This window comes from Chelmon rostratus, chromosome 16 (assembly GCF_017976325.1).
Source record: "Chelmon rostratus isolate fCheRos1 chromosome 16, fCheRos1.pri, whole genome shotgun sequence".
Classification (NCBI taxonomy): Eukaryota; Metazoa; Chordata; class Actinopteri; order Chaetodontiformes; family Chaetodontidae; genus Chelmon; species Chelmon rostratus.
Window position 1 is genome coordinate 912,501 of NC_055673.1, and position 19,308 is coordinate 931,808.

Sequence of the window (19,308 nt, forward strand, 5' to 3'; positions counted from 1 at the left end):
ATTGGGAGATATCGACATTCGTTTGAGGGGATGAACAGGATCCAGCCCGAGGTGACTGACCGAGAGACGAGCAAGGCGAGGCCGAACCCACCGACAGAAACAAATCTACACGCTGGAATTAAACCGGAAAGTCAGGTTTCAGCTTCTTTCAGTGACAAACGAGACGAATGAGGCAAAGAAACTCTGTCCTTCGTCCACAGCGGCCGTCCTCCAGCCACCGACACGCCCCGTCGTTTCAGGGTTTCATATGAATCTAAACAAACAGAGACAGTCTGAGACAGAAACGTGTAAACCAGACCAAGAGTCTGCAGCCATGCTAGCAGCTCTGTGAGGCTACGCTTTAAGCTAAATGCTAGTATCAGCATGCTAACATGCTCACAATGCCAACACGCTGATGTTTATTAGTTATAATGTTTGCCATGCATTAGCATTAGCTAATTAGCAGCCAGCACAAAGTGCAGCTGAGGCTGATGGGAATCAGTTCTGCAGGTGTTGGACACATAAACATGTTGACCTGCAGGTGGCGCTAGATGAGTGCTGCCCCACGCTGCGACTGAAAGGACCCCTTACTCATATATTTGATAGTGGTAGAAGAACTCAGATCTTAGTGAAACGTGAAATACTGAGAAAAGTATCTCAGTATACAGTACTTGCTCTTGAGTAAATGTACTCAGTTACGTTGCGTCACCTGAACCGTGGGCCTCCTCACTGAACACCTGTGTGTGGCTAAGCCAATCCCCAGAGTGATTTTAAACCCTGCCTACTTTTACACAGCCAATCACCTTGAAAGTGGGAGTGACTGATTGTCCGCCCCGCAAATGCTCGCGCTAATTTGAGCTAATGTGTGCTACGTAAGACTTCCTGCGTGCATTTCACAATAAAAGCCTTTTAATGTGAAGGCAGCGGCTGAAGGTTTGTTAATTTAGACGTTTTTTAAAAGGTCACCTTGAAGCTTCGATCAGAGCTTGATGCTGAACAGGAAGGGGAGTTTGCGGCCTCCTGATATCTGACAGAAGGAGGATCGTCATGAATGCAGAGACGTGATTATCGGCCAGCTCACAAACCCGTCTGTGGGAAGAAGATGTTTCTTCATTACATCCTCAGTTGAGATGCTGGGAGACGATCCGACAAGCTCTTTGTTCTGAGGCCTTTATTCCTCCTCTCTCCTCCTCCTCCTCCTCCTCCTCCTCCCCTCTGAAGCAAACTGGTGCAGAATAACGATTTTAGGAGTTGAGGGAAAAACAAAGTGACAGACAGATATGGAGTGTGTGTTAGAGTCAGAGACCAGCAGAGAATATCAATTGTGTTTCCATCCTAACCTCTCCGTCTTCAACAAAAGTTACCTCCTTTCCTCCTCTCCCCTCTCCTCTTTTCATGCTCTCATTTCCTCCTCCTCCTCTTCCTCCTCCTCCTCTTCTTCTCTCCTGTTGTGTCGCACAGTGACAAAGCAGAAAAGAAGGAAGCATGAAGGTGACTCCTCATCTCCTCCTCCCTGTCGTCTCCTCACCTCTCCTGCCTCGTTCTGTCACGCTCAGTGACAAATGAAAAGGAGGTGGTCCCAGAGGTGACGAGCTCTTCTCCTCCTCCTCCTCCTCCTCCTCTTCTGTGGTCTAGAAATGAACTAAAAAAGAAAAGAAGGAGGTGCGTTCTTTTTCTCTCTCCTTCATCCTTCTCTCTCTTGATCTCAAAATATCATCATTTTCCTCCTCTGCCCTCCTTCCTCCTCCTCCTGAACAGGAGGTGCATGAGTGCTAAGAGCTGGACTTTCTCTTCAGTGAGTGGACCTTTGGGTTGAGATGAATTTGTCACCCAGCAGCAGGTGTACAGGTGTGCTGAAGGTGTCACCTGATCAATAATCAATAACAGGATTCAGACAGAATATCAACTACAGTTCCTCCTCTTAGCCTGACATGAGACAGGCAGACAGACAGACAGACAGACAGACAGGCAGACAGGCAGACAGACAGGCAGACAGACAGGTGTGCTGTTCATGCAGAGACAACAGTGGAGAATTTCTGTCACCTTTTACCACCAAATAATGAAAATATGAAGAAAAGCCTCTCTGAACCTCTCCTGTGTGTGTGCGTGTGTGTGTGCGTGCGCGTGCGCGTGTGCGTGTGTGTGTGTGTGTGTGTTATTCCTTAAATCATTAGTTTGCTGCTCAGAGCCACAGCAGCCCTGATGTCAATTCTCATTCAGTGAGACAAGGCCGAGACAAACTGCCTGCTCTACTGAACAAATACACACACACACACACACACACACACACACACACACACACACACACAGCTCACCTTGGAGAACAGGTACCTTTATTTAGTTCCTGTTCGAGACTCTTTGTCCCATTTCCTGAATGTAATTTCCACCTGGACGTCTGACCCGTGGACACTCGGAGGAGGAGTTCGTGTCACACACCTGTTCGACGTGATTGTGTGATTTGGTTCAGGCGTGAACTCAGTGTGTAGAGAGGATAACTGCATCGTGTTGTTGTTGAACATGTGTTTACATGCAGCGTTTGCACAGGTAGCAGGTAGGATGGAGCTGCACTCTTCCATACATGCACACTCACACATACATGCAGTGAGATCAGAACCTGGTTTGTCTTCTCACACCTGTCTCTGTCTCCGTCTCCGTCTCTTTCTGTTCTCCTGTTGCATCAACAAGAAAACTATTTTTAATATTTAGCCAAGAATAAAGGTTTTAAAGGAGTCCTGTAGGTCCAGCTCCAGCTGGAGGACCAGGTCGAAGTCAAAGTGGCATCACCTGACAGCCAATCAGAGCACACTGTTTTGCACTCTGGAAATTGTGTGTGTGTGTGTGTGTGTGTGTGTGAGTGAGAGTGCGTGTATGCTGTCAACATCAACACAAATGTGCTAACGCTAGTTAATGATGCTAATCCGTGTAATTGATTGCAGGTTCTGCTCTGTGGCCCGGCAGGTTAATACAGGCTAACAGCTAGGCTAGATGCTAATCCCTCTTAATTTATGGCTACATACAGAGGATGACACACACACACACACACACACACACACACACATTTCAGCACTTTTCATTGTTTCCTTTTTTCTGCCTCTAACCCGTCTCTCTCTCTCTCTCTCTCTCTCTCTCTCTCTCTCTCTCTCTCTCTCTCTCTCTCTTGCTCTCTCCTCTTAGCCGACACCCACCATGACCTGCTGACATCACCGTGCCCCGCCTCCCCCGACCCCTTTTTCTCCTAAAAAAAAAATGGCTCTGTCACCATGGCGGCCACCGCTGCTGCTGCTCATCATCACTTCCTGTTTCCTGTCCGAGTCTGCCTCGACCACGCCCTTCCCCAAAGACCTGGAGCCAATCAATGTGGTCACCTCAGCGCGTGAGTAGACCATCTCTGATTGGTTGACGGAGTCGCACCCTTCCTTCATCTGATTGGACCAATGCAGCACTCACTGAGCTCTCATTGGTTTACTTCCAGAATTCATTCATTCACACTTGTTCTCTTTATGTTTTGGAGATGCTTCAAATTCACCAACATGTAAACAGTAAAGTTAAAGCTCCATGACAAGCAAAGCATGATGGGAACTGCAGTGCCACATGTCGCTGTGACGTTACAGCGTGTCTTTATTCATTTACTCTCGAACACATCGTGTCTTTGCAGAGTCGTATCAGTTTCCAGGTTTTCAAGGTTTGCTTCAGGACAACGACACGCTGCGTCTGGGCCTGGACTTCCAGAGGCTGCTACGCATCAACCACATGCTGTACATCGCCGCCAGGTCAGCGAGACACACACACACACACACACACACACACACACACACACACACACACACACACACACACACACAGAGTGTGTCAGCGTCATATCACCTGGATCAATATTTGATCCAGAGGTCAGTTTGAGTGGAAAAAACGTTCTTTGATGATGATTTATGGAAACTTTCCGACCTTTGAGAGCAGAAAGAAATCTTCTGTTCATCTATTTAGAGTCTATTAATCAATAATCATCCAAATTGAAGGAAATATCGATGAAAATCGTACCTGTTGAGTCCGTGATCAGGACTTCTCCTCAGTTTAGAGCTCAGACTCGTGGATACAGAGCAGATCTGTTCAGATCCGTTCAGATCCGTTCTGTGTGCTTGTGGATCTCTGACGCTGTGCTTCGGCTCTGCAGGGATCACGTGTTTGCAGTGAACCTGACGATGGCTTCAGAGGAGTTCGTACCTCAGCTGGTGAGTACAGTCATATGAAGAGTTTGTTGTTCTGCGTCCAGGTAGGCAGACAGGTAACGTTACAGCTCGAGTCTGAACACTTGAATCTAACACTGAGCTCTGATTGGATGTTCGCTGTTCGGGTGAATCGTTTAGCGGAGTCAGTTAGCCTGACTGTGGACTCTTACGTATGTGACCGCCACCTTTTAAGTTGATCGGTTGAGCGTGTTAACAAACAGTTTCCACGTCCAGCAGCTACAGAACAACATGATGATTCATCAGAGTCAGTCCAGTATTCTCTCTCTTTGAGCTCTGTTTTTGGTCTCCTCCAGCTCCTGAGGGAAATGATATCGGCCTCTTTAGCTGCTAAATGCTAAATTATGTTCCCCAGCTGGTCTCTACCTGAGTCTGCCTGCTGGTTGGTGCTCAGCAGGTGGGGGTCAGTGTCCGGACTGATAAACAGTGAGCCGCAGGTCCAGATGATCTTTTCATACATTTGCACACCTTGTCGGGCTGCCACCTAGTGTTTGTTTCGTGCTCTGCACTTCTGTGCAGCAGACCACACCTGAGCACGCCGACAGCGCCGACTCCTTTCTGTCACAATCAGAATTTCTTTGAGCTTTTATTTAAGAACGCTGCAGAGTTTGAGTCAACATGACAGACCCGTCTGTGCTGCAGCTCCGCTGCGATTTAATCTTACACAAGAATCCTCAAAGCGTGGAGAACGGCATCAAACCTGACAGCTGACGACGCAGCGAAGGATCCTCTGTGCTCTCTGCACAATGCACGCCGTAAATACGAGAGCGGCGGAACAAAACTACAGCAGCTCGTAATGTGTGAGGCAGCACAAAGGACACGCTGGCTTTGATGTGCACACCTCCTCCTCATCAAAGGGAAAAGGTTACAGGTTGGCTCCTGGCAGTAATGGGCCTCCCGGTGCATTGTGGGAAGGTCTGTGGCGGCTCTTTGATGTGAGCTGTTATCGTCGTTATCAGCGATCCGACCTCAGGACCGCGGTCCGCTCCGCCGCTCATCCTCTCGCTGTCTGCATGCTTTTATTTAAAGAAATGCTCTTTAATCGTGCCGTTCTGCTCAGGTTTGACGTCCTCAACCCGAGAGAGCCACAGGAAACAACCTTTGTTTTTATTTCACTGGAGATCCGGAATGGACGTTTTCCTGTGATGCACGCTGTTCACATCATGTGGGACGGGTGACAAAAGCAGAGTTTGTGAGTCCAAAATGGAGGAAGCTAATGTAGCTTATTAGCTGTGTGAGTATAAACTGATGGTTAGCAACCCAGTTAGCATGGAGAGCTATAACTGGCTAGCATGCTAGCAGTAACCACGCAGCGCTCAGGTAACTGTGACATCACTGCAGGTGAGTGAGCTGGAGGTCAGGAGAAACCTCTTTGACTGGAGGCTCACTGACGAGCTTTCCACCTCGCTCTCATGAAGGGATGGAGGTTGCTCAGTTGTCATGGAGATGGCTGTCATCACACGACACAAGTACAGAACCAGAACCGACCACCTGGCGTCATGTGACCGAAGCAAACCTCCATCTGTTAATGAGTCAGTAGATTGATTTGAGATTCAAACACTGATCCAGAAACGTTCCGCTATAATCTCTCCTTCGATTGGCTTGAGACGGCTCCTGCTGATTCACCTGAAGTGCGTCTGCAGTCAGATTTGACTCATGCTCCTCCTCACCTGCTCACACTTATACCTCATCAGTGTCGACTCAGAGAAAATTACACCTTTCACGCACGAGTTGCACGCCAGGTCACATCCTTGAAATTCCACTTCCTGTGTTTCAGAAGCTGACGTGGCGATCCAAAGACGTCAGCAAGTGCACCGTCAGAGGGAAGAACAGCGTGAGTTCCTCCTCCTCTTCACCTTTTTCCTGAAAACCTGCCGTCCCTTCGGTGCATGTGTTTGTGAATGTTGTAAAAAGCGCAGAGAGTCTGCAGCGCCTGTCTGCGCAGCGACCAGATAAACGAGCATCGCTTTGTGATGAATGAGGCTTTTGTTGTTTGTGTTTCAGGACGAGTGCTACAACTACGTCAAAGTGTTGGTGCCTCGAAACGACGAAACGCTGTTCGCCTGCGGCACCAACGCGTTCAACCCCACCTGCCGGAACTACAAGGTAAACACTCACCTGGAGGGTCGTAATGAGAACAAGAGAAGGGAAACTTAAAGAGGTCCAGTTCAGTTTTTCATGTTTTTACTCCATGAATAACTTTTCCAACTGGATCCAGATCGATTTCCTGCTTCCTGGTGGAAGTAGCTTCATGCAGTGCTCGAAGAGGACGTTAATGTCAAGCTTGACCACACCTGTTCAGGAAAACGCCCTGAAACCAGTGTCTTCCTCCACTGCACAGCAGCTGTGTTTCAGCCTCTCTGGACTCTGCTGCAGACCAGGACCAGGATCTAACCGGGGTTTAATTATCCTTTAATCAAACAGACTTTCATTGATCCGTCTGTTATATTTCACGCCGCTGTGTGTGATTTATTTGATTCTTCTTTCACTTGATGTGTATTTTAAGATCAGAGCTGAAGTTCATCAAACACACTGCAGAAGACAATGCTTTCAAAATAAAAGCACCCCTTATTAAACAGTGAAGGCTTTTATTCTTAAAAAGAGACAGATACAAAACAACACGCTGATATTTCAGCTTCAGTGTATTTTCTTTTAATCAAACTCAGCACGCAGGTTATTACGACTCATATTTACGTTTATTATGCGGCGACCTCTAGTGGTTATTATGAAGGGAGGACAGGAGGAAGTCAGGCGACGTAGTATAAAGAGCAAGAAAGTCGTGGTTGGATGGTCAAACAGACAGAGGTCTCCTGTGTGACGCTGAAAGTCAATGCTGACGTATTTTAAAGCGTCAGCATTGACTTTCACTTCCTGTTTTAGTCTCTAATTAGTTTTAATGAGGGTTATAGCTATTTTGGATAAACGGCGAATGAAGCAGCGACAGTATAGACGCAGCCTTCCCTGCACACACGTGTCTGTCTGTGTGTCCATGATGAAGTGTGTCTACACACTGTGTGTTCGTGCCGCTAACCTGCCCGTTATCCTCTCAGCCGCCGTGTTTCAACACACCGTCACCAACGTCGGGTTAATGAGCAGAGAGACGGGGTGACTGTTATTCTGACGGCGTTCCCCCGCTCGTTCGGCGTCGCCCGCCTCTAATTGAAAGTGTCAGGCAGCTCGAGACGCCTCATCGAGACCAAACAATACACCTTCACAAAAGCCACAATTTCAGGTGTCAATCCAGAGTTGTGCTCTTCTCTCACGCTGCTGCAGCGCTGGGGGTGTGATTGACAGGCGCTGACCCCGTTTAGCAGAAAAACAACACGTTTACCTGAAGACGACAGCGTTCCCCCCTTTTTTAGGAGTCTCTAAAACGAGCCACGCCGCGACGATGCCTGCTCTCATTTTGCGACTGATGACACAAAATAAAATCGGCTTGTACTTTCTCACAGAGCAGGAAGTGATTGAAGAGCTTTTTCAAAGAGTCGAGACGACGCCGTTCTACAGATGATCAGCCAACGTGTTCGACTACGAGACAGATGGAAGTGGATCCGGATGATTTTAATTAGGAGTTAAAGGATAACTTTGGTTTTTTACAACCTGGACCTTATTTGTAGCATTAAATACGACCATTTACTCCCCCAGACAACTTTGGTGGCATTTGGAGTCGTTTTGAAGAAATTAGCCCCAGAGGAGCGGCGCGTATATCCGTATAATGCGAGTACTCGGGGCATCCATGCGTAGCCTCTATATAACGCATAATCTGCAGAAACTCGTTCATATTCCAATATTTAGTTATGATATGCTGGTGCTATTCCCCTCTGAGCCCGTGGTGGCATGTTATCAACATCCGGCGTCTCTAGGCAACTACCTCTGACGTGGATGATGTCATTACCGAACGCCGGGCGCTGCGAGCAGCCAGCCACAACACGGCTGACTCTGCGGCGTTCGGCTACGAATACGCAATAACGAACCATAGCTGTGCCAAACTACAGCTAAACTAGCCGACCGCCGGCTCAGAGGGGAATAGCACCAGCATATCAGAACAAAATATTGGAATATGAACGAGTTTCTGCAGATTATGTGTTATATAGAGGCTGCGCATGGATGCCCCGAGTACTCGCATTATACGGATATACGCGCCGCTCCTCTGGGGCTAATTTCTTCAAAACGACTCCAAATGCCACCAAAGTTGTCTGGGTGAGTAAATAGTCGTATTTAATGCTACTAATAAGGTCCAGGTTGTAAAAAAAACAAAGTTATCCTTTAAATCCACTTCGGTCAGACTGAGTATAAGCTGGGACGTGAACGTTGGTGTTTCTGGTCTGTATCAGCTGCCGTTCTAATGATTTCCACACCTTCATCGTGAATGTTAATTTCTATCTTTTTCCCCGTCGGTTGATGCTCACGCTGCTGGCTCTGACAGAGACAGTGTGAAGTCTTCAGTCGAATCAGAGTCACTGCAGGAAGCTGAACTTAACACTTCATTTAAAGCCGAGGATCAAACGTGCTCGTGGTTCTGTGTCGGGTCGCACAAACCAAAGCGTGTTCACAGCTGGAAGCCTGCAGCCTGATAATCACGCTGATTAGCCATTCCATTGAACTTCAGTCAAAGTGACTGTGTTGATTATTAAGTCCTGAAACCCTCCAGTCTGCCAGCAGGACCGTGACACTGGGCTCTTTGTCATGGTTTTATGTCCGGGTGTCACTTCAGAAAGCAGTTTTTAATTAAAACCACCGCAGCAACGAAGTTAATCTGTGCAAACTCATCTGAGGTCTGGTTTACACGCAGTCAGGAGGCAGGACGTCGTACCAACACCGCCTTTAATAAGCAAGCACCATTAGCAACTGAGCTAAGAAGCTAAGAGCGCTGAGATGAACGTGCAGAGAAGCTCCGAAAGCTTTTGAATGATCGTGCTAGCATGTTAGCAGTTAGCTTGCCAGCTACAGCGGTTTGTTCTGACTTAACTCAAGCGTGAGCATTAGGACGTGTCCGGGACGAGAAAAGTGATGTTGCGCGAGGTCCTCTTCTTTGGCTCAGTCAGCGGATTTCTTTGACTCCTGTCTGGATTCCTGTTTTATTGTGAAAGGCGCCGGTTTCTGTCATTTTCCTGTTTGATGAGTTTCATGGATGCAAAGATTTGTGTAAACATGAAAACACGAGCTCTCATAAAGCGGCAGACAGCCGTCCTGTTCCTGTGCTGGAGCTCGAGGTGGGGGGACGTCGCGTCCTCTCGGGCCGGCGTTCAGAGCTGTGATTGTGGAAGCTTCCTGGAGTGTTTTTCATTGGACAGCAGCAGGTCGGCCCCCGCTGAGGCTTTTTTAATTTTGTCCACACACACGCAGATAATGATGGAGACGAAGGTCGACCGCTGCAGCAGAAAGTGACGGTGAGATAAATAAAGAACAAAAACGCTTCCATTAAATGTTTCATTTGATTGGGTGAAGATGACCCGGCGTCACCTCGTCCAGCTGAATTCTGCTGCGTGACGTCAGAGAGTGACACGCTCTCGCCGTCCTACGTCGTGACGGAGGAGTCCCAGAGTCGAGCAGAGCGAGGGCGAGCGAGGTTGAGAAGGAGTGAAGACGAGAGAGCGAGGCCGGCGGAGGGAACGGGGTCAGCGAGTGCAGCGCTCGCAGCTATAAACAGATCCAGCTCCCCGAGGGGGGGGCAGGTGTATTTATCAGGCTTTCAGGAGGCTAAACGCCGCCACAGCCTGCGTTAGCAATTCAGCTAACGTAGCTTCTAAACACAGTGTTATCATCGCAGCTGCCAGGCCGACAGTGAAGTATCGTCACCGTCCTACGGCGTAGCCGACACGCCAATAACATTATCAGTGAGATGCTGTGACGTGGACAAACAAGTTCTGCTCTTCCTGCTGCAGCCTCACGAGTATGACTGTTAAATACTGCACTAATGGTGACATCAAACCTACCACAGGATGCTAAAGTCAAGTTTGGCCAGAATCATTTCTGTCATGTTTAGATCAGTCTGAGTAGCTGCACAGGAGGCGGTGATGAGACGGCGCCGGCGTGTGACCTCTGACCCGTTCAGCGTCCAGCGGTTTGTAATGCAGGTGCTGCAAGTTACAGCTACGCCGATGCAATCAGTTCAGCCAATCACAGGAGCTGATTTTATGTCGACTGTCACTCAATGAAATGGTTAATTCATCAACGCTGCACAGTCAGACGTGCTGCTGAAGGCTCATGGGATATGTAGCAGGTGAAGGAAACTCGTTCATCCTTCAGTCTTTTCTCAGAGACGGTTGTTTGTGTGTTTGTGTGTTCAACATGAAGGTCAAACAACAGAACAAAAAGTGACACTTTATTGTGAAGAGGTCAGACTGTGACAGGTGTGTGACAGGTGTGTTGCAGGTGTGGTGCAGTAACATGCAGCTGATTAGCAGCATTATTAGCCTCTGTCACAGTCACGCTCAGTATCCGCTGGAACGTTTCATGTGTCTTTATTCTTTGATCATCGTGCTGCAAACAGAAGAAAATGTTTCTCCTCTTCCTCCTCCAGATGACCTCCTTGGAGCAGGTCGGGGAGGAGGTGGTCGGTCAGGCTCGCTGTCCCTTCGAGTCCGGTCAGTCCAACGTCGGACTGTTTGCCGGTGAGTCAGAAGTGACTTTAACTCCAGTGAAACTCGCGTGTTAGCACACGTTCACTACGTCTCATCATATTTTCTCATTTTATTACATATTCTGACATTTACTGACTGAAAGATTGATTCATATCATCCACAGTCACTCACAGCGCAGCGTGCAGTCGTAAGCTTAGTTATCACCTTCACTCTCTGTGTGATGTTAGTTAATGAAACAGAAAAAAAACATTTAGGAAACTAAATCAAACCGTCAGTTTAACCCAAACAGGAAGTTCAGAACTCAGAGAGATAAACACAAAGACTGAAAACCAGTACAAATCTCCAGTGATTGTATTTATAGTGGTATAATGTGGTTTTTAGAGCAAATTAAACTCTGCGAGGCGTTCAGGCTCAGCGGGAACATCAACACGTTCTTGTTTCTCAGGGGGAGACTTTTACTCGGCCACCATGACGGACTTCCTGGCCAGCGACGCCGTCATCTACAGAAGTCTGGGAGACGGCCGGCCCGTCCTCAGGACCGTCAAGTACGACTCCAAGTGGCTCAGAGGTGAGTTGCCGTGTGCGAGCATTTACAAGCATGGTGTGGAGCTGCTCTGTTGTCATAGCGACGGTTTAGTTGTTGTCATGTGACATGAAGGACTTGTTGGACTGAAGAGGAAGGACCTCATGTTGGTCACATGACCAGATTCATTGTGGTAGACTGAGTGTTTTTGACTTCCTGTAAAACCTTTTTACTTTTAAATAAATAGAATTTAATAGAATTTTATAATTTAGTTTAAACACACATCTGCTCCGAAACATGGCGACGTCAAACCACCACGACTCAAACTTTCAGCAGTTTGTTTTAAGTTTCTGATGATGTTTTCAGCGATTATTGACAGACAAAAATCTAATAATTAAAATAAAAAATGATGGAGTTTATACTTTGATTCATTGATTTGTCGACTCATCTGAAACTGCTGGTTTGATGTGCTGCCGTCAGCTCAGTTTGCTTTGTTTCACATCAGGATATACAGAATGAAACGATTTGTTATCAGTCACTGGAGGTAATGAAGCGTCTCACTGATGGTCCGTGAACGCAGCATGTCCCGCCAGCCGCGAGCTGTTTGATGGCGCCCAGCCGTTTCCTGTTGCTGGCTGCTGAGCGGCGAGTCAGCGAGTGTGAAGTACAGACGGCGAGAAATTACAGCGTTTTATCACCCGATAAGTGCAGGAAGTGTTGAGAATCACAGACTGAACGAAGACACGAGGAAAGTTTTACCTTGAAAATGGAAGAAATCAATAACCCCCCTCCCCCCTCCCCCCTCCCTCCACCCTCTGTCTCCGCAGAGCCTCACTTCCTGCACGCCATCGACTACGGTAACTACGTCTACTTCTTCCTCAGCGAGATCGCAGTGGAGTACACCGCCCTGGGAAAGGTACGTCTGTCTGTGTGAAGACATCACGATGTCTCCACGGAGGAAACGTCTCTCTGAGGTCACAGCAGGTCGGCTCAGAGACCAAACCTTTGATTTTCACGTTCAGGCTTTTATTCAAGCTTAACCCTCGTATCGTCCTCCATCTACTGTGCACCTTTGACCCGGTGTGGTTTGACTGCTTGTAAAGCATGAAGTATAAAATAATCATCAAATTCTGTGTCAAACCTTTTCAGTCAACTTGTTTCCAACACATCAACATATATTTTACACTTATTTTTGTAATGTTTGATATAATAGATGTAATTTATAAAAAAATACACTTTATTTTTGATTAAAAAAAACAGAAATTCTGATTATTTTGACTATGGTTTTGATCTGAGGCAAATAAACTGATGTATTATCACAGACTGGCACATGTCAAAGTTCAGTCAGGACACTGTTTTGAAATAATGTAAAATTTTTAATGGCAGCAAATAGTCACACCCGGTGTGGTTTGACTGTTTATAAAGCATGAAGTATAAATGTGTGTGTGTGTGTGTGTGTGTGTTTATTGTACTGGAAAGCACAATAGTTTGATTCATTATACCATTGATCCCCAACCCGTGGGCCGCGGCCCACTAGGTACTGGGCCACACAGAAAGAAAAAATAATTTCCATTATTTTGTTTTTTCACATAATTTAAAAACAGGAGGTGCCTGACAGTGGCAGTCTGCAGCCAGGTCCTCTGGACATGATTAAATAGTGGATTTACATTCATTATTATTGTTATTATTATTATTCAAGAGAAAATACCACAGTTTTTAATGCCGATCTTATCATTTTATTTAGTTTTTATCTGCTACACCTTTAGACTGGGCCGTGAAAATATTGTCAGACATTAAACTGGGCCATGGTACAGAAAAGGTTGGGGACCACTGCATTACACCACTTATTGTGGCCGGGTCACATTTGACCACAGATGCTATAAATGTTAATAAAACACACATAATTTTACTTGCAAAGAGCATAGTATGGAACCATCCATGTCATTTTCAAGCAATTATATGAGAGAAAACCAGAGTTATGATATGCAAACACTTGAAAACGGGTCAAAATTGACCCGAAGACAACAGGAGGGTTAAAACCTTCTTTATAAGAGGTGACGCAAAAATTCAGGCTTAAAACAAAAACATAATTGAGACGCGTCCGGTGGACTCTGAGGACATGAAGCCCAGCGTGCCTCCATATCTGCAGGTCCATGAGGGTCCTGCCAGCAGAGCACATGTTCCAGATGTTCCCCGGCTGCAGTGAAAACCATCCAGAGGTTTTCAGATTAAAGTCACAGTGAACAAACAGCTGCACCCTGTTGGACCTGGACTGGATCCAGACTTTCAGAGCACTGTTTGTGACATCAGAGCGTCCTGCTGACCCCTCCCTCTCTCTCCAGGTGGTGTTTTCTCGAGTCGCTCGGGTCTGCAAGAACGATAACGGAGGCTCTCCCAGAGTTCTGGAGAGATACTGGACTTCCTTCCTCAAGGTGATTTCATGCTTTGGCTCAGTCCCACTGGAACTGAGGCGTCCTGATGTGTGGACATGATGGAGGACGATATGTCAGGACACCTCATCACTGTAGAGGTAGCTTCATAACTGTGTGTGTGTGTGTGTGTGTGCGTGTGCGTGGTGCGTGGTGTGTTCAGGCTCGTCTGAACTGTTCGGTTCCTGGAGACTCGTTCTTCTACTTCGACGTCCTTCAGTCTCTCACTAACGTGCTGCAGATCAACCAGAGGCCGGCGGTGGTCGGAGTCTTCACCACTCAGGCCAACAGGTACATCAGACAGCGTGTGTCTGGACTTCTGTTTTTGTGAGGACCACTTGAAACACCTTTAGACGGATTAGTGATCGTCTGTGTTAGTTTACACTCAGCAGAGAGCTCTGTGGTCTGTTTCATGCTCCTTTGAGAGTTTTGAAGGTTCTGGTTCTGGAGGTTTGGTCCTCTGATCTGTGTCCGCTCTCTGAACACCAGGACAGACTCATGTCCAGCTTGTCTCTCTGCAGCATTCCCGGCTCAGCAGTCTGTGCTTTCTACATGGACGACATCGAGAAAGTCTTCAACGGGAAGTTCAAGGAGCAGCGGACCAGTGACTTATCCTGGACTCCAGTCCCTGACGAGCAAGTTCCCAGACCAAGGTGGGACTCCGAACGGACTGTCGGGTCCGCAGGTTTGCTGAAATCCAGGATTACTTCAATCCTGCAATTTAAAAACTGTTTGATTTCTCGTCTCCAGGCCCGGTACCTGCGCAGGTGACGGTCCGGCCGCGGACTACAAGTCCTCGGTTCAGTTCCCAGACGAGATGCTGACGTTTATCAAATCGTATCCTCTGATGGACGAAGCCGTTCCCTCCGTCAACGACCGGCCCTGCTTCACCAGGACCGCCAGCAGGTAACAAACAGAAATCATATGAACGCAGGAGCCTGAGCTGGACGCGTCCACTCCTCTAATGAATCCGTCCTCTGGGCTGGTAAGACCACGCTCAGGCCGATGGTAGCCTTCAGACACAGCAGGGGTCAACACAGACCACGTTCCAGGTGGATGACTTTGGAACATGAACACATACTTGTAGATACCTCACAGCAGTTTCTGACATGTAGTGTGTCATAGACTCTGTTCACACCTGGCATCATGTGGACTGAGTGCAGGTGTGAATGCAGATCTGATCGCTCAGACCACATTCAGAGCCGGTCTGGGATGCATAAGACTCTCTTGCCGACAGAAGCGGCAGATGTTTGTGGTCACACCGGCTGTTTGGACCTGTTTCAGCTCTGAACCAGCCACCACGACGTCTCCAGACTCCCTTAAAGTTTCACACTATTCTGAGAGTTGTTGACTTTTGAGAATTTTGCAGAATGGCTTCATCAGAGTCTTCATCTTTCTCTAAATGCGACACATTCAGTCGTCCCTGTCCGTCTAAAACATCATCAGCTGCAGCCTGAAGAGCTTCTTCGAGCCGTTTGAGCACACGGTTTCAACTGATTTCATCATTTACACTAAATTTATGAAAGATGATGTTTTATCGGTGATAAACGTGTCAAATTTTAAACAGCAACCAACATGTGCGACTTCTTTGTTGGCTCTGGAGAAAACCCCCAGACTCCCTTAAAAACTGCGTGGATTTGTGAGTCGTTTCATCTGAGAAACTTTATAAACTTTGTGAAACGCTGTCGGTGACAAATTCTTAATAATTTGGGACTTTTTGCAAATTCGGCACGTTTTTACTTACAGTTATTTCTGTCTTTGTGTGAAAAGCGTGCCTGTTCGTCCCAGCATGTTGGCCGCTCATGTTGAAAACAGCAGCACATTTGGTCTCTGCAGATGGAAACACGAACATGTTTATTTGCATGTAGAGCGAGGAAGCCGAGAGCCAATCACAAGCGGTCGTTTGAGACAGGTTGTACTGCCAGGTGTGAAGCGACGTCTTTAGAGCTCCACTTGTGGTTGGATCACTGTAGTTGGTAACACCAGGTGTGAACAAGGCCACGCTGGATCGGTCCTTCAGAATGTTGAAATATGTCAGATGCTGATTTGTCGAGACAGCGAGGATAAAAGCGTGGCCGCTATGCTCATCTTTTATTTACCTGTGACTAATCGTCTGATGTGTGTCGGATGATACGAGGACTTTTTCTTCCTCCCTGCTCTGCGACTCTGTGATGCGTCGACTCGCCTGCACATTGTGTTTGGAGGCTTCAGGCTCGGCTCTGGTGCAGTGATTCACGAGATGCAACAGGAGAATGAGCCAGTGAAGTGCAGAGTCGTCACTTTTCTGTGCGTCCACATGTAGAAATGGATCTGAAATGATGTGAAATTTAACCGCACATTAGGTTTGATTTCCTCCATCGGCAGCAGCAGCCAGCAGGACGTCAGGTTTCAGCTTTATTCCACGCAGATAACAACAGAATAAAGTCCTCCTGGGAGCTTAACGATAGAGAAAGAGACCTGAGATGTCAAGAGGGAAGAGGATAATGTCAACTGTACCCCGAGGAGGCCAGTTTTAAAAGTTCCAGCCGTTCAGAGAGGCAGCGAATCCACCGCCCCGACCTGTAGCGGCGAGGATAATCATCAGTATCAGCTTTCATTAGTCGGCGGCTCACAGGAAGTTCTCGCTCTGAAAGTCTCTGACCTTTGATAATCCGCGTCTGCAGGTTTCAAATGAGTTTCTGATGGATTCTAATTACCAGCCCGGAACAGGAATCAGACTCTTAATTCCACGTTGGAAAGGCCCGAGCTGACCCAGATAATGATGATGCTGATCCTCTCGCTGTTACACAGCGTCAGTCTGGGACTACGTTTCCCAGCATGCCCTTTATGAACCAAACGAGTGAGGCTTTGACAGCGTGTCTGTGTCCACTCACGAGCTCGTTCCCGCTCATCTCCAGCTAATATCTGATCATCACCTTTCACACCTAACGAAAGTTTACGTTTGACAAGATTTGAGTCGTCCAGCTGTTGCTGCAAAGCATTCTGGTCTCTGTCCTGCTCTCATGGCTCTCTGTAAAAACTGAAGTCCCGCTTTTTTATTCTGAAGGCTTTATTACTGTGAATCAATGGGGCCTGAATCCCAGCCAAGTGCACTTTGTCCAGTTGGCTGAGGGATACTTCTGGTAATTTCACGGCCAGGGGCACGTACACACCTGTGGCACCCCTGTGGCACCCCTGTGGCACCCCTGTGGCACACCTGTGGCACACCTGTGGCACACTTTATTCCAGGGTGGGATCGGAGCACATTATCATTTCTTCCACTAGAAGAGAGTCTTTTTCGTGTTTTTGTTGCTCAAACCTTTTCTTCTTTGCAGGAGTTGAAAGTCTCAGTTTTAATGTTGCTGCTTTGGTTCATCCTGAGAAAACAAACACAGAACAGGATCCGCTCAAATGTTTTCTGGTAAAATCTCCAGTAAAGATTAAAGATGGTCCCAAAGAACAAACAACCAATTATGCTGAACTTCGTGTTCAGATATTTCGGTAGAGAAATTAATTCCCTTCAGATTTTGCAGGAGAATCGATCGGCTCAGTGATGAAGATGATGGTCTGAGTCTCAGAGGATCTTGGCTCTTACAGACACCGGTCCTTTCCTCCTGTCCGTCTGCTTTACAAAGATAGAGCGGGTTTACTGCCGGGGTTAACGTGGCTCATAAAGAAGCAGAGGGGTTGTTTTTATGATAGTGGTCTTGGCAGCGGAAAGTTTTACAGATTTTATCGTCTTTTTCTTTGTGCTTCCAGGTCCAAGCTGACCCAGATCGTGGTGGATGTTTCTGCCGGCCCCAACAAGGACCGGACGGTGATGTTCCTGGGCTCGGACGACGGCAGAGTCCTGAAGGTCCTGGCCAGCACTCATCCCAACGACAGCTTCGGGTCCAAGCTGCTGGAGGACATCGACGTCTACAACCCGTCCAAGTGAGACCTGAGTCTAATACTCCAGCTGCCACGGAAACATCTGCATCCACGTTCACATATCTGATCTGTCCGTCTGTGTCCAGGTGTAACGTTCAGGGTCAGGAGGACAGGAGAGTTCTGGGACTGGAGCTGGACAAAGACCATCATGCCTTGTTCGTGGCCTTCACCAGCTGCGTCATCAGAGTGCCGCTCAGCCGCTGCAGCCAACACGGAGCCTGCAAAAAGTAAGACACCTGGACTGAGAGCAGGTGAAAAGAGCCTCTCCGCTGCGCGCACCTGAACGCACCGTGAATAAACCTCGTCAGGGTCAAATGAAGCAGCTTTTCCAGCAGGAGGCCATTCAGTTTTCTCAAAAACACAGAAATCAGCAGAAAACTGTAAGTTTGTTCGTTCTGGAAAACATCCAGAAATCAGAACGGGGAAATCTTTTTAAACATTTATACACCGAGTTTAATTTGGCAACATAATCAATAATGTAGGAGCGAGTGTGTGTGGGGGGGGGGGGGCGAGTCGAACGGTTCAATCTGAACAAAAAGAGCCTCGTTTGTAGACGTCACCACACCGAACTCAACTCACTGCCCGAATTAGACACATTCATCACTGGAGAGGCGCTCACGTGCGCGCACACACGCACACACACACGTGCACACACACACACAGTCACCAATCAGACTAATTAGTGAGTGGGATGGATGAATGCCAGCCGATGGGATGTGTCAGCACAGCTGCAGAGAGGTTCCACCAGCTGTGTCGCCATCGTGGAGAAGAAGACGCAGCACCTCTTCATCATCGCCGTCATCATCAGCGGGCAGAGCTGTAGAAACCGACTCGAGGACGGGGACTTGACTGATGTGGAACATGGCCGACAGGAGGCGTGAAAGCGAAATGTTCAGATAACAAAATAACTATTAAACAGCGAACATTCAAAGACCTGAAAGACGAGCTAGACAGGAAGTCAGACACAGGAAGAGAATGTGCTGCTTTTTCAAAATAAAACACCCTGTGCAGAGACTGTGTGTGTGTGTGTGTGTGTGTGTGTGTGTGTGTGTGTGTGTGTGTGTGTCCCTCCTCCTGTATGAATAGCTTTGAAAACATGGCTTCAGGTGAGGCGGGGTCACATGACTCTACCTGAGCTACACAGAACGACCGTTCAGCCGTCACTAATTATATATCACTGAGATTCATGATAAATGTTTTCAAGCTGAATGGACTTCCTGTCTCTGACACACCTCTTCTTCTTCTTCTTCTCTCTCTGCAGAGCCTGCCTGGCCTCTCGCGACCCATACTGCATCTGGCTGCGGACCGGGACGTGCGCCAACATGGCGCCGGGTTTCAAGTACGTGTCACTTCCTCTTTCTGTTTGTGTTTTTTCCTCTCAGCCGCCATCGGCTCATGAAGCTCTGACGGCTCTGCTCGCGTATCGAAACGTGCTAACGTGGCTGTCGTTGTTGAAAAGGACTCGTAATGAAGCTCGGTTTGTTCTCAGCTGCACTAAAGAGCTCTGCAACAATAACTTCCACCTTAAATCTCCTCTTAAGAAGCTTCTCTGTCACGCTCACAAATCTCTCATTCCGGCTCGTCGTGATCGGGTCTTGAGGCGTCTGTAGAGCGTGAAGCTTGGCGTCCGGGGGCTCGATCCT

General features: G+C 47.7%; 1 protein-coding gene across 1 annotated transcript in view; it reads left to right on the top strand.

Moving 5' to 3' along the window:
* Positions 1-19,308, top strand: part of LOC121619238 (semaphorin-6D-like) — a 79,032-nt gene that overhangs the window by 20,665 nt on the left and 39,059 nt on the right. Inside the window, exons 3-17 of the mRNA XM_041954797.1 lie at positions 3,154-3,352; positions 3,635-3,749; positions 4,148-4,205; positions 5,998-6,054; positions 6,225-6,326; positions 10,744-10,834; positions 11,250-11,372; positions 12,155-12,243; positions 13,670-13,759; positions 13,920-14,047; positions 14,278-14,409; positions 14,507-14,662; positions 17,495-17,668; positions 17,752-17,892; positions 18,927-19,004. Of these exons, the coding sequence (XP_041810731.1) occupies positions 3,226-3,352; positions 3,635-3,749; positions 4,148-4,205; positions 5,998-6,054; positions 6,225-6,326; positions 10,744-10,834; positions 11,250-11,372; positions 12,155-12,243; positions 13,670-13,759; positions 13,920-14,047; positions 14,278-14,409; positions 14,507-14,662; positions 17,495-17,668; positions 17,752-17,892; positions 18,927-19,004 (1,661 nt within the window). The 5' untranslated portion in view covers positions 3,154-3,225. The remainder of the gene's footprint in view (positions 1-3,153; positions 3,353-3,634; positions 3,750-4,147; positions 4,206-5,997; positions 6,055-6,224; positions 6,327-10,743; positions 10,835-11,249; positions 11,373-12,154; positions 12,244-13,669; positions 13,760-13,919; positions 14,048-14,277; positions 14,410-14,506; positions 14,663-17,494; positions 17,669-17,751; positions 17,893-18,926; positions 19,005-19,308) is intronic.